This window comes from Megachile rotundata, chromosome 6 (assembly GCF_050947335.1).
Source record: "Megachile rotundata isolate GNS110a chromosome 6, iyMegRotu1, whole genome shotgun sequence".
In the NCBI taxonomy this organism is placed as follows: Eukaryota; Metazoa; Arthropoda; class Insecta; order Hymenoptera; family Megachilidae; genus Megachile; species Megachile rotundata.
The window spans coordinates 15,134,986-15,149,957 of record NC_134988.1 but is presented as its reverse complement, the minus strand read 5'-3'; the positions used below and the strand labels follow the sequence as shown (position 1 = coordinate 15,149,957).

The 14,972-nt window shown below is 41.5% G+C and overlaps 1 protein-coding gene across 3 annotated transcripts in view; it reads left to right on the top strand.

The window, feature by feature from the left end:
- mdy (diacylglycerol O-acyltransferase) overlaps window positions 1-14,972 on the top strand; it is a 114,466-nt gene that overhangs the window by 40,457 nt on the left and 59,037 nt on the right. For all 3 annotated transcript variants that reach the window (XM_076532828.1, XM_076532827.1, XM_003704346.3), the window contains 2 exons: window positions 4,115-4,167; window positions 11,539-11,647. In XM_076532828.1, the coding sequence (XP_076388943.1) occupies window positions 4,115-4,167; window positions 11,539-11,647 (162 nt within the window). The remainder of the gene's footprint in view (window positions 1-4,114; window positions 4,168-11,538; window positions 11,648-14,972) is intronic.

Here is a 14,972-nt window from a genome sequence, read left to right as displayed (position 1 = left end):
GTGTGAGGATTTGGGGATTTCAGAATTTCAGGACGTGAGAATTTGGGGATGTGAGAATTTGGGAATGTGAGAATTTGGGGATGTGAGAATTTGGGGACGTGAGAATTTGGGGATGTGAGAATTTGGGAATGTGAGAATTTGGGGATGTGAGAATTTGGGGATGTGAAAATTTGGGGGTGTGAGGATTTGGGGATTTCAGAATTTCAGGATGTGAGAATTTGGGGATGTGAGAATTTGGGAATGTGAGAATTTGGGGATGTGAGAATTTGGGGACGTGAGAATTTGGGGACGTGAGAATTTGGGGATGTGAAAATTTGGGGGTGTGAGGATTTGGAGATTTCAGAATTTTAGGACGTGAGAATTTGGGAATGTGAGAATTTGGGGATGTGAGAATTTGGGGACGTGAGAATTTGGGGACGTGAGAATTTGGGAACGTGAGAATTTGGGGATTTCAGAATTTGGGAACGTGAGAATTTGGAGATGTGAGAATTTGGGAATGTGAGAATTTGGAGATGTGAGAATTTGGGGATGTGAGAATTTGGGGATGTGAAAATTTGGGGGTGCGAGGATTTGGAGATTTCAGAATTTCAGGACGTGAGAATTTGGGGATGTGAGAATTTGGGGACGTGAGAATTTGGGGATTTCAGAATTTGGGAACGTGAGAATTTGTGGATGTGAGAATTTGGGAATATGAGAATTTGGGGATTAAGAAATTTGGAAGCTTGAGAATGTGGGGATGTGAGGATTTTGGGGATGTAGGAATTTGGCCATGTAACAATTTGGGGATCTGAGAATTCTGAGATTTGTGGGATTTAGTAATTTGGAGTTTGGGAATTTGCAAATCTAAGCATTTGGAAATCCAACAATTTGAGTATATGAAAATTGGGAACTGACGAAGCTTGATATCTAGGCATGTTGGTATCTAAGGACTTGCTGTTTTGAAAATTCAGAGAAATTTAGGAGCTTGGAATTTGTATATATAAATTTGTTTATTTGTTTATATAATATTTATTAATCAACAATTCTATACAAACCTATGCAAAACTTGACATGCAAGACTTCCACTTTCACTCACCAAAGTACACATTCCACCCTACCATCCTCCCCATAAGAATAAAATTAACATCTAAACTTGTCACTTTCCCGTCAGTTTAATATCGCTAAACGTGCCCGAAAATATTTCACCGTAGATACTCGAGTTTCAATAGCTAACTATCCTGAATCAACGAGAACGATATGTCATAATATAGCTCTTATCGTAATTAAAACGTCTCGGGTTTAATTTCACGTTGATATTCTTGACGGGGGCTTTCATTTTCAAGCGTTGGTATGTTTGCGTTTCGTGACCCCTTTCCACGGAGGATCATACGACTCTCAATTTTGCGAGTGTGCCTATCGTACGGTTGCATCTCTTAAACTTATTTAAGTTTCGCCATATTTTATCTGCGGTCGGAACCAACCGGGGGAACGGACGACACTTCGAAGAATACGAGGACGAACCGCTCGAAATGAAATCGTACGCGGTTCTGTACCTGCGCTATCGCGCTCGTCCACGTTTAAACCCGCGTAATCTACCGAAGTGTTTTGGCTCCATGGATTCTGCAAACAGTTCAGGAAATGACAAAGGAACGGACGTTTCGGATAAAATTCGTTCTGTACCAACGCTTCGCGATTCACCTAGAATGACCGGTTCGAACATCAAACCAAAAAGCGCCGGATTTAACGTAGTTTGTAAAATTCTTCTTCCGAAAAATACTGCAACTGTCCCTTCTGACCCTTTTCTACTTTTACCGTGTTCTCTCTACTGATATAAAACGGGGTTATCTCCCGGGACATATTCCTCTGCCGTATCCTGTCCGTTGACATCGCTAATTTAATTAGGTCAGAGCAAAGAATAAAATAAAGATTGAAATGCAATTAAGGATAATTTACGTAGCAAATTGTCGCTAGACGGCTAATAGGGCAAATGTCGATATGCCAAGCTTTCAAGCATTTGCGAAAATAGACAAACCACTTAGCAGAATATGTAAAAATAGGAAACGAAGTCTGAAACATTTTGGCGAGTTAAAAATTTCAGTACGCTGAGTACGAAAGGTCTGAAATCAGTAGTTACAGTCAACCACTGGTCAGACACTTTCATACCCACAATTTATTGTGAAACATTATCCCATTAAAAAATAACTATTTGTACATATATTCGTTATTGGACTACAACAAATTGGATCTACAGATTGCTTGATTCATTGTTTATTTCGACAAACCAATCAATTTGTGCTACATAAAAGAATATCGATTACACTATCAATTTTATTGAATCGAACTTCAAACTGAGGTACATAATTGGTTCCAAATACGAATGCTTAATCGAGTGACTTCAAGAGTGGGGATACTTAAGAGAACAGTCCCTAATTACCTCTATAAATACTTCTTGAAAGTATCAAGAACCTAACCATAGAGTTAAATTTTCGCTGGAGACAATTTGATAGCAATATTGCTTAAACATGAAGATACCTAAACGCCGGTATAACGGCGGTAACGAATGGAAGGTAACACGCGAACGGTATCGGTATCTTTATTGCTTGCTAAATCAAAGAAGATACGCCAAAAGCTGTTATCGTTTTCAACGAGCTCGGTCCTTTACGCGAACTCGTAGGTATACGACGTTCAATCGAACTTCCGTTTTGTAGCGAGCGCTATTTTGGCTGATTTATCGGCGAGTTGCTTTCGTCGCTGCTGCCTCGATATCGGTTTTTCCCTTTCTCTTCTTTTTCCTGTGTATGTGTTATCCATCCCAACCATTCGAGCGAGGCTCTCGATCACCAATAGCGTTTATCCTCCCTGTACAGCCTTCGCCGCTCGCTCGCTTTTTCCTTCCGTTCGTTTCTCTTTCACCGTTTTGCACCCTGCTCCCTTCCTTTTCGATTGCCTTTTGCAACCTGACATCGTGCGGTACCTCGTCACTTTGCTACGAGCAGGTGTACAGAAAACCGACTATCGACTGACCCTTTCAAAGTTTGTCATTTTGGACAACTGCTCGGTAAACTGTGTACTGCGGATTATGTAGGGCACGTTTTGCGGTAGCTTGTTTTAACGACAGGTTAATTTGGCAGTTTGGGTATTTTGGAATTTTGGGGTGGGTCTGGGAGTTTGGTAATTTGAGGGTTTTGGGAATTTGGGTGTTTAAGGATTTGTACTTTTGGGGATTTGGGGATTTGGGAACTCGAGAATTTGGGGATGCGAGAATTTGGGGATGTGAGAATTTGGGGGTGTGAGGATTTGGGGACTCGAGAATTTGGGGATTTGAGGATTTGGGGATGTGAGAATTTGAGGATGTGAGAATTTGGGGGTGTGAGGATTTGGGGATGTGGGAATTTGGGGATGTGAGAATTTGGGGGTGTGAGAATTTGGGGATTAAGGAATTTGGAAGCTTGAGAATTTGGGGATTAAGGAATTTGGAAGCTTGAGAATTTGGGGATTAAGGAATTTGGAAGCATGAGAATTTGGGGATGTGAGAATTTGGGAGCTTGAGAATTTGGGGGTGTGAGGATTTGGAGATGTGGGAATTTGGGGATGTGAGAATTTGGGGATGTGAGAATTTGGGGGTGTGAGGATTTGGGGATGTGGGAATTTGGAGATGTGAGAATTTTGGGATGTGAAAATTTGGATGTTTGAGAATTTGGGAATGCGAAAATTTGGGGTTGTGGGAATTTGGGGTTGTGAGAATTTGGGGATGTGGGAATTTGGAGATGTGAGAATTTCGGGCTTTGAGTAATTGCAAGGATGGAATTTGGGGATTCAAGTAATTGCAAGGGTGAAATTTGGAGATCAGTAATTTATAAATAAAAATATTTAGGAACTGATATATTTAGCTCTGTAAAAATGTAGAAATACAGAACTCTGCGACTTAAAAAATTTATGTACTCACGCATACATGAAGACTTAATATAAAAATTGTTAAGTTTAGAAAATTGAAGAATTTCCATAAAAATTGCATACAAGTATACCTCGTCAGTAACACATCTTCCTATATACTAATACTAACAAATTTAAATAAAATGTACCTACAAAATTCATCACAAATCCATTACAGCCTTCCTATAATTTTGCATTGCAGATTCAACGGTACCCATAGGACTCTGCCTGCTGATCGAAAAGGGACTATCCGCGGTGAGTATAGCTGTGCTAACATCACCAGGAAGAAATACGCATTTACTCGAAAACGCATAAACCCGTGCTAATACGAGCAACACGATGCAGGAGGAGGATATTAAAAAACTTTCTCGCGTCCAGTAAAATTTCGCACATTTTTTCCTACGACCACGGACAACGTGGCAAAAAAGTAAAACGTGCGAACGCGGTGTCGAAAGAAGAGCTGCGTCGCGACATGTTAGCACGGGAGAGAACACAACGAAAAGTTGCAGAAATATTTTTCACCCTTTCGCGTCTCGTTTTTTCTCCCCGTTGTTCCGCCGGGCAAGAAGCACGCGGCTAAACTAAACTAATAATAATATGTCGGACATATGACGTAGCCAGCAGGTACTTTACACGAGCACGAGCGAAAATGCCAACGAACAACGGTCGATGAATTTTGCTCGTAACACCGGTGAAATCCTGTTTTCGATTCGGGTATACATTTTTTACTGCAGTTTACGTGACTGCCATTTTTGTCTCTGCTGACATACATTTTTTGACATTTGTTGTTTGTAGGGTGTGACGGGGCTTTTTGGAAGTTGGGAATTTGGGATTTAGGGGTTTTGCGAGTAGGAGATTCAGGAATTTGGGAAGATAGGGGTTTGGGGATTTAGGGATTTGGGAATTAGGGATTTGGGGAGATAGGTATTTGGAGATTTAGGGATTTGGGAAATTAGGGATTTGGGGAATGAGGGATTTGGGAAATTAGGGATTTGGGGAGTTAGGGATTTGGGGAATGTGGGATTTGGGAAATTAGGGATTTGGGGAGATAGGGATTTGGGGAGTTAGGGATTTGGGGAATGAGGGATTTGGGAAATTAGGGATTTGGGGAGTTAGGGATTTGGGGAATTAGGGATTTGGGGAATGAGGGATTTGGGGAATGAGAGATTTGGGGAATGAGGGATTTGGGAAATTAGGGATTTGGGGAATGCGGGATTTGGGAAATTAGGGATTTGGGGAATGAGGGATTTAGGGAATGAGGGATTTGGGGAATGAGGGATTTGGGGAGTTAGGGATTTGGGGAATTAGGGATTTGGGGAATGAGGGATTTGGGGAATGAGAGATTTGGGGAATGAGGGATTTGGGAAATTAGGGATTTGGGGAATGAGGGATTTAGGGAATGAGGGATTTGGGGAATGAGGGATTTGGGGAGTTAGGGATTTGGGGAATTAGGGATTTGGGGAATGAGGGATTTGGGGAATGAGAGATTTGGGGAATGAGGGATTTGAGAAATTAGGGATTTGGGAAATTAGGGATTTGGGGAGGTAGGGATTTGGGAAATTAGGGATTTGGGGAGGTAGGGATTTGAGAAGTTAGGGATTTGAGAAATTAGGTATTTGGGAAATTAGGGATTTGGGAAATTAGGGATTTGAGAAATTAGGAATTTGGAGAGTTAGCGATTTGAGGGGTTAGGGATTTGAGAAGTTAGGAATTTGGGGCTTTAAGGATTTGAAAATGTAGGGATTGGAAAATGTAGATACTTGGATGTTTGAAAATTTTTAAAGTTCACGATTTAGAGATATATTTATATATTTGAGAATTTGGGTAGTTGAAGATCTGGAGACCTGCTAATTTAGCAGTCTAAAAATATTGCTATCTCAAAATTTATAACTACACTTTGGGGTTTTGAGGTTTGGAAAGTTATAAATTTAGATATTACAGAAGTCGACACTCTAGGATTAGAGTCCTGACAACCTTTCAAAAGTTCAGAATTTAAGACTCTGCAGTCCCGATAATATTACTGTGAAACTAACAGACTTGAATATTTAAAAAATTAGAAAAATTGTATAATCAGAATTTGCAACCTAAACAGAATAGTCTAATTTCTCGTGGCGAGAAATATTCATGAAAATGTTAAAGTCAATAGGGACTTGACTGCGTTTTGGAAATGAAATTTTTTCTTTACCGTCAGCGCAGGCAATTTTCTGGTCAGTAATTTTGAGAGTTTATGAGTTTACGACCCTCGAGAATGTCTCTGAAGCCATGCACTACGTTTTTACGTGTGCCACTTAATGGATTTTGTGAACCCGAAAGTGGGTCATTGCAGATTTTTTACGCCCTCAGAAAATCATTTTCTATCTCGAATTAAATATCGTTTTCAAAATATGCAGCGCAAAGAACGCCCTCGAAACTTCGCAAATCCATGGGAAAAAAAGGACGACCAGAGGATCGAGTTTAATATCGAAACATTCGAACGGGAGCGATAAAAAAAAAATACTCATCTCTTTCGGTGAATGTTTTATTTGATTTTATTGGAATAACATTGTGTATTTTAGTTGTAGCTCCCTATTGAACTTTCGGCACCCAGAAAATATTGAAACTCTGGTGAAAAGTATAAACCGTGTTTATTGTCCGCGAAACCCGTGGTTTGGCTATCAATTAATCTATCATCGTATCCAATTTTGATATTGTGCCATTGAACTGTTTCATTTTATTGTTTAGCCTTCTGTTGTTGAAACAATGCGTCTCTTTAATTGGAGACGCATTGTTCTAAGTATTGTTGGATTTTAAAATTCTTTTTCGACATTTTGCGGAAATGGGGTTTGAGGATTTTTGGAGGTGGAGAATTGGGACTTGTGGATTTTGGGAGGTGGAGAATTGGGATTTTAGGATTTTGGGAGGTGCGGAATTGGGATTTGGGGATTTGGGGATTTGGAGATGTGGAGATGTGGAGATTTGGAGATGTGGAGATTTGGACGTGTGGAGATTTCGATATGTGGAGATTTGGAGATGTGGAGATTTGGACGTGTGGAGATTTGGACGCGTGGAGATTTCGATATGTGGAAATTTGGACATGTGGAGATTTGGACATGTGGAGATTTAGACATGTGGAGATTTAGACATGTGGAGATTTGGACATGTGGAGATTTGGACATGTGGAGATTTGGACGTGTGGAGATTTGGACGTGTGGAGATTTGGACGTGTGGAGATTTCGATATGTGGAGATTTGGACATGTGGAGATTTGGACATGTGGAGATTTGGACATGTGGAGATTTCGACATGTGGAGATTTGGACATGTGGAAATTTGGACATGTGGAGATTTGGACATGTGGAGATGTAGACATGTGGAGATGTAGACATGTGGAGATGTAGACATGTGGACATATGGACATGTGGAGATTTGAGGATTCTGAAATTTCGAATCTTAGAGATTCCAAGCTTCTAGCATTTAGTCTCTAAGAGATGCTAAGATTGAAAGATTTAGAGCTTCTGAAGACCTGAAGATTTGAACATTAAAAGATCTTATGGTTCAGAGTCTAGGCTGTAGAGAACAAACTTTGTCTGTTGGCTAATTTAAAGCTTAGAGACATGTATACTTATGAACTTGAAGACTTAGAACTTGCATATTTATGAACTCGACCCAATTAACCTGCTCATCCTCATCACTTGAAAATTTCACTATAACGTTTAAAAGTGCAAACCTCGCTCCCCTATCCAACACACTTTTATCTCCAGAATCCTAACACAGATTCCAGCATCGTGTTTTATCACCTAAAAAACGATCCCCCGTGTAATAAATTTGCGGCAATGTAACTGATAATAAAAGATTCACTGTCAAATCAATGGATCGCTCAAAGGGCCTCCGGGTAGCAGATAAGGGCGGCAGTATTTTTCCCCGTGTAGGACAGGAGGATGCACGGTGTGGTATACGAGGACGAAAGTTTATCTGGAGCAATAATGGCGAGCTTAACGCGTAATCTGTCCTCCTTCTCTTATCGGTAACGTCATAAAGATGGTCAAACCAGCCGATGAAATGCGCGCATGGGATTTGATGATCGGCGGTACCGTGACGATCACGTTGCAAAACGTGGTTTGCCTCCACGTCGACGCGAATTAGCAATGTTCCCGGCTAACGTCTATATATGTTATATCGTATATTCCCCTCGGCGGTGACGTAAATACACGTCTGCCGTGTGGTATCGTGTCAGCGTAAACATTGCTCGTGCTGACTCCGTACCGCAGGGGACCGCGACGTGCATCGATCAGCGCCATAGAAATCCACGTCTGTGTGCCTGAACTTTGTGCAAGCCCATGGAAAATTGACCAGAGAATTTGCTGCTGGATTTTTGACCGATAACTTTCGGCCAAACTGGAGAATTTCGATAAAACTTTGCAGCGTTCGTATAAATTTATGGTCCCGGGGTACGACTGTGTTTACATTCGCTCCTACACCTTTCAAATGTCTTCTTTCCTTCTAATAAAACTTGTAACAGTCATCCGTAAAATGGAACTCTGTACAATTGTAAAGAAGATTATATCGAAGGAATTACGCGGAAATTCGGAATTTGCCAGCTCGAAATTTATAAATTTGATTAAAGTTCACGCGCGTAATGAATGTAAAGGGATTGCGAAATCCTGCAACCGGGGAATTATGTTAAAAAGTTTCGAGGATTAATGTAAATAATAATCGTACACAATTTTCGCTTGTTTTGAAAGGGATTTACTTTGTAGCTGATTATGACGCCCATCAGCCAATTAGCCGCAGGAACAAATTCCGTTCGCATCGGGATCTACGCGAGTATCGCCGAATCAATGTTTCGCGCGAACCGGGCAAGGTTTGCTAAAATTTAATCGGACGTGCACACAAGAGGGGTCAGATCCGGGGAACGATATATTTAAACTTGTAATTAATATGTGTACGAGCAGAGTCAGCGGTTGAAATTACATTCTTCTGGAAGCTAATTTGTTGGTTGGCACAAACAGAGGTGTTGGCAGGCCGCCTGCTGAACTTGATAATTACCATAGCCTGATTAATCGTCGCCTGCTAATCGAGTAATAATTTGGCTGATGACGATCGCGTGGCAACAACGTTGTATGAATAATTTGACGATACGAATAATCAGAGCGGGTATGAATAATACAGTGCGAATTAATCCTGAAAACTAACACGAGTCTCCGCGGCGTAACTTTCAATCCGACCCGGTCTCGTATCAATTTCCACAGGGATCTGCCTCTCTATGACGCCGGGAAACGTTATCGAGCGTGAAATATACGACAAGACAGGCTAACCGACCAAAAAAAAAGAAGGAAAAAATATCGCAGCGTAGCACTAATTAAAATGCAAATGGCCTTGCAGAGTGGTTGGACGTGTCGTAAGTAATGCCGACGGTTTTAGGGGGATCGAGTATTAGCTCGGCTTTTACCTCAGCCTGATTATCCCGATAGATCCATTTGTCTCGATTAACACGTCCTATTAATTCGATCAGCTGGAATTCCATTTCCTCTTAATTCCTTTCAGTCTCGTGTACGTTGGACACGATCAAAGGACCGTGGAATCGTTATGCTCGTCTCGTTCCTCTTTGTCCGCGAAGACGAACGAGTCGCGTGTCGCTCGGTTGTGTACGCGGCTGAATGTTTCAGCCGTGCAATTTGCCCGGACCACGTTTCAAATTCATGGTATTCTTTTGCCCTGCGTAATTGGGTCAATCGCTTCGTAAATATTTGCTTCCACGGGATTGTTGTTGGTCCAGTTTGCACCGCTGGACAAACGACCCTAGCGATCCTCGCTGTAAGTTGTGTCAATCACTGGAGTCGCTCCACGGAAATCACATGAAAATTCAATGGATTAACACGCTCGTCTATCTTGCAGACACATCTCGGGAATCCTTCGTTATCATCCCTGACGGGGTTACCACTTCCACAACTTTCCGCTATGTAATTATGAAATATCCTGTGAATTGTCCTCGTCTGTTTGCGAGACAATTGGGGGATTTGAGAATTAGCTGACAATTTTGGGATTTGAGAATTTTGGGAACTGAGAATCGGGGATTTGAGGTTCTCGGTTTTTGGGAAGTTGAGGATCGGAGAATTTTTTAATTTGAAGATGTGAGAATTTGGAAATTTTCGACATTGGGTTGGGAGAAGTTGGGGATCTGAGAATTTGGGGAGTTTTAAATTTGAGGATGTGAGGATCTAGAAAAATGAGACTGTGAGGTTTGAGAAGTTAGAACTCTAAGAATTTGGACTTTGAAAATTTTGGCACTTACAGTACAGGAGTTTGAGAATTTGCTGTTTGGAACTTGGGGCTTTGGGATTTCGAAAAATTTAGTTATTTGATTCCATGAGAATCCGAAAACTTAATAATGTCAAATCGGATATAAGCACTTAACTTGACAACTTTCTGATCTGATCATCCAGCACCCTGAAAATCTACAGATCTCTAAACCTACGTCCCTAAGAATCTTGATATCCCTAAGTCCAAGAGTCCCACGAATTTAAAAATTAAAAGAATTCGGTTGTTTGTCATCGTCGTGACGAAACATCCAGATCACTGTCTACCTTGAGCATTTCGTGCTACGTAAATACGGAATGCGTAATGAATAGCCGTCCTTCTCCTTTTTTATCTTCTTTTGAAGCAGCTCCAGCTGCAAGCAAACGGGGCAAAGCAAACGTCGAGGCCTTCGCCGGAAAATATAACGCGGAAGCGTGCCACGGAATATTTTATATCGCATGAAAATGTTTCATCGTGGTCTCACCGTTTGTTTCGCCGTACGGTTGCGCGTTCTCGTTGTGGAACCACGTGCACACGCGTGCACGCGATGTTTTATTAAGCCGGCCAGACGACGCGTTTGAATAATTAAACAATTTAATTTCTTATCGGTCTACAAACATAGAATAGGTTACGCTTCTCTATTCGTTCCAAACGACGGTACAATACGTGATCGCTTGTCTCCTTTTACGAGCGTGTTCCTAAAACATTGAATCTCTTTAACAATTTCGTACGTTTGAACTTTTATTGGAAGCTCAGGTTTTATCGGGTACTCGGTTTACACGCTGTAATTCAACTATTGGCATTTTACTGTAGGACGATAAAGATCGCAAGCTTTTTAGACACAGTCGATTGATTTTCGTATAGCACTGAATATACATAGCAACTTTTGTAAGAATAATATTTTTGGAGGCTCTGACGCATTCTCACAGTGGGTATATTCTTAATAAACATTGTGGGTCTTCCGCGAGGCACGAAACAGGTTAAATACAACATCATCGGACGTGTCTTGAGTTTGGTGAGACACCGGTTCCGTCACGCCACGTTTAAACAAGCAACCCCCGCGGTGGTAAGAACGTTTAGTTTTGCAGTGGATTTCGCAACACACGTAGCCGGATACGGTGCCTCCGCATGGATAATAAACGACTTTCGGTAGTTCAACGGACTGCGTTTCGGCCTTCGTATTTTGAGAAGCTCACGGGTTCTCCGGCCATTTCAACCCTTCGCGTCCACTCCGCCCCCTGAGAACGAGGCTGCCGCGTTTCCCGTCCCCCTGTCACCCTGTTCATGTTGCCACGCCGCTCTCTGCAAGCAACTTCCGCTCGTAACTTGTACCTCTCTATTTTGTGCCGCAGGATATCATAGCTCACGGGCCAGGAATGGTGTTCCACGTCGTAAACCTCATCGTGATGGTGCTGTTGCCGATGGTGGTCATCCAAGTGAAGGATTCCGGATTCAGCCTGTGTAAGCGCCATTTTACGTATCATTTCACCGACCGATTCTCGAGCTCGCAGATACCATTTCTGTCCCAATGAAATATTGAAAATATCAAACAATCGTTCTATCGTCCGATATAATAGCGATGATACTTTCGACGACGCCGGTGAATTACTCCACGTCGAACTTGCACGTTCTGTTACTAGCTGCAGCTTTAGTCGCGATAAACGTCACTCTCTTTCAAGCAATAAGTTATCTGAAATATTTGGTGCAGTCTAAGCATGCAGAGATGTAAGATAAGTACCTGACTGTCTGACTAAATGTCTAACTATACGTCCATCCAGGTATCTGATTGTCTACGTATTTAACTAGCTAGATATTTAGGTGTCCACATATCTGACTACCTAGGTATTTGACTGTCTGACTAAATATCTAACTATATGTCCATCCAGTTACCTGACTATCTATGTATTTAATTAGCTAGGTATTTAAGTGTCCACATATCTGACTACCTAAGTATCTGACGGTCTGACTAAATATCTAACTATATGCCCATCCAGTTACCTGACTGTCTACGTATTTAACTAGCTAGGTATTTAAGTGTCTACGTATCTGACTATCTAAGTATTCGACTATCTGACTAAATATCTAACTATATGTCCATCCACTTCCCTGACTGTCTACGTACTTAACTATCTAGGTATTTAAGTGTCCACATATCTGACTATCTAGGTCCTGATTATCTTCAGAGCCTTATAATAAGTATCGCCGAAGTATCTACTTAAGATATCTCATCAAAAATATCTCAGTTAATAAACAGTCATTAATAAAATAAACGATAATGCAATTACGCCATCATAAGTGTTGAAAATGAAAACAAAGGTTGTTCGAACATCCTTCCTGCTTAAAAAGCTTCATTAAATGCAAATGAGCCATGAAAATGTTTTCGACAGTTTTATGTACAAGCATAAAGATGCCTAGCATCTTGAGCAGGTTATTTCAGAGGTAGTTGCTCGATTTTCGTATACCTATGAAGTTTACTTGTTGATTCACGTATATTTGAACCGGTAAACACTTGAAATATCATTAATTTCGAAAGTTTAATTAAACGATATACGTTTTCTTAGGAGCACGTATTGAACGGGAGATTTAGAACTATGTTTACCAAACAAGCGCGATTTCCATTTATATTTTTGCATCGGAGAGATAGCAGATGTGTCCCGTGCGTTCTTTCGCCGATAAAATAGCGCATCAGTTTTGCTAGAATCGAATAGGAAACGCACCGAATATTGCCATTTAAAAATAAATGGAACTGCTGCTGTCATTTCTGCTTGCTCGTACGGTACAATTCAATAATTTCGCGAATTGTCCGCACAAACGATGCAAAATCGAAAAGATTGCAACCCTTAGAATGCACAAAGAGAGGAATGTCGAATCGAAACTTTCAGCTAGGTCGAAACTTTATGGCGTTCCACGAATTGCGAGCTTTGCGCCGGTTCTCTTTTCGCGCGAAATTGGAGTCCACTGATCTGTTTAATTATCGAAACCCTATCGCGCGCGATACGCTCGGCTGTAGGTACGTGGTATTTAATTTTCCGCTACGAAGAATGCCATTAAACCGACCCGACGGATGCTTTTTAAATTTTTTAATTAACCCCGTCGAGCGTAAATCGACCCGCTGTTTACCACCTTGGCTTCCAACGTCCGCGTCGTCCAAATTGTCAATATACCCTGATTAACGAGTTATCGCCGATTTACACTCATTAGCGGGAATTTTCAATTTTCGACCGATTTTGATTAGTCGTTTTTGGTCGTACCGTCAGGTGACGTCGCTTTAATCCTCGTTATGCTAGCTTGGCAGCGGCATAGCAGCCTATCAAAAATTCTATTTAAATGCAATACGAACAGTGACCCGTGAGATACGATGGCCAAACGTCATCGCGTATGCACACGGATGCAATTACACGATGCATCGCTTGATCTATTATCTGACGACGGTTCCATTACGCAGTCGTTGGATTTCGAGGATTGAATTCTGCAAAATCAATTCTTCTTTTTACTGCATTCTTTCTTTACAGCTCCAGAACCACAATCTCATGTTCCTACGTCTCGCATATCTTTCCTTCTTAGAAAAGGCAGATTTCTTCTCGACTGTACTTGTCTCACAGTGGCGAAAATTAGTTCAGGTCGGCGACACTCAGGACTTGACATTACACGGTGCTTTGTTTCTAGCACTTTGACATTTCTTAGCATCTCGTGCGGTTTTATATTCTTTCTTTATATTCAAATTATCGGTAGAACCGTCTTAAGTACGATTTAATATGCGCGATACAGATACCATTGATTGCGTAGGCGTTAAAAGGACCCGTCTGAATATTACACACGCTTCTTTAAAACGGAAATGATCCTCGAATATTCTGTTACAAAAGACCGACTTCTATTAGCGAAGAGACGGAGAAAAGATCTGGCGTAATAGGTAACTCTAGATCCAGATCTAATGAGGTTGCAGAATCTTATTCACTACTGCAGAAAAAGGTGATTCTTGATACACTACGAAATTCTTCTCTGCGCCAAACAAAAATTACTGCAAGAAATTCCTTGGCTCAAGGAAGAAATCCTGGAAGCTATTAATATTTCTCGAAGACGTGCAAGCATCTTGTTACACCCGCTTCTCGCCTTGTTCCTTCTTTTTAATCCGAGGTTCTTTAATCAACGCGAACATCTTCTCTCTGTGAAACTTTAAGCGACCTCCTTATGATAATACTTCACGGCAGCAGGTTAAAAACGATGCTTTCAATTCACAGCCTTTATACCGATCGAGCCGGGAACTCGTAAGTCGCGTCCATTGCCGAAGATGTTTTAATTTGAAATCCTTTAATTAGAGAACTGCCTTCTACGGACTCCCGGATGCGCTTACTCTTTAATTGCTTTTCTTCGATCGTTCCCGGACCGCTTCGCACGCTCTCCGCCGATCCCGAAAGACGTTCCAATAAAATCTCTCTTAATTGAGATTCGCGAGATGCTCTAGCAACCGAATCCGATCAGCTAGAAAGCATTTTTCAGTCGTTGCTTACCACGCGATATTTACTTATCCTCTCTGCGAGCCAACGAGGAATCTCCGATCTCGTAGGAAGGTTAAAAAGCATCGACTAATTTTTGATATCGTAAAAAACGAGGGGAAGGAACGTCGTTGGAACAGCTGCGGAGTATCGCGGAATGGGAAGGCGAAGAAAGGAAAGATACAATGGCGGCGTCGAAGAAACGTCGGAACTCCGAAGAAAAGTCGACACAGCGTGACACGTGAGCCACGGCAGAGATTCATACGTCAACTAGTCGCTACATCCGGTTGTGT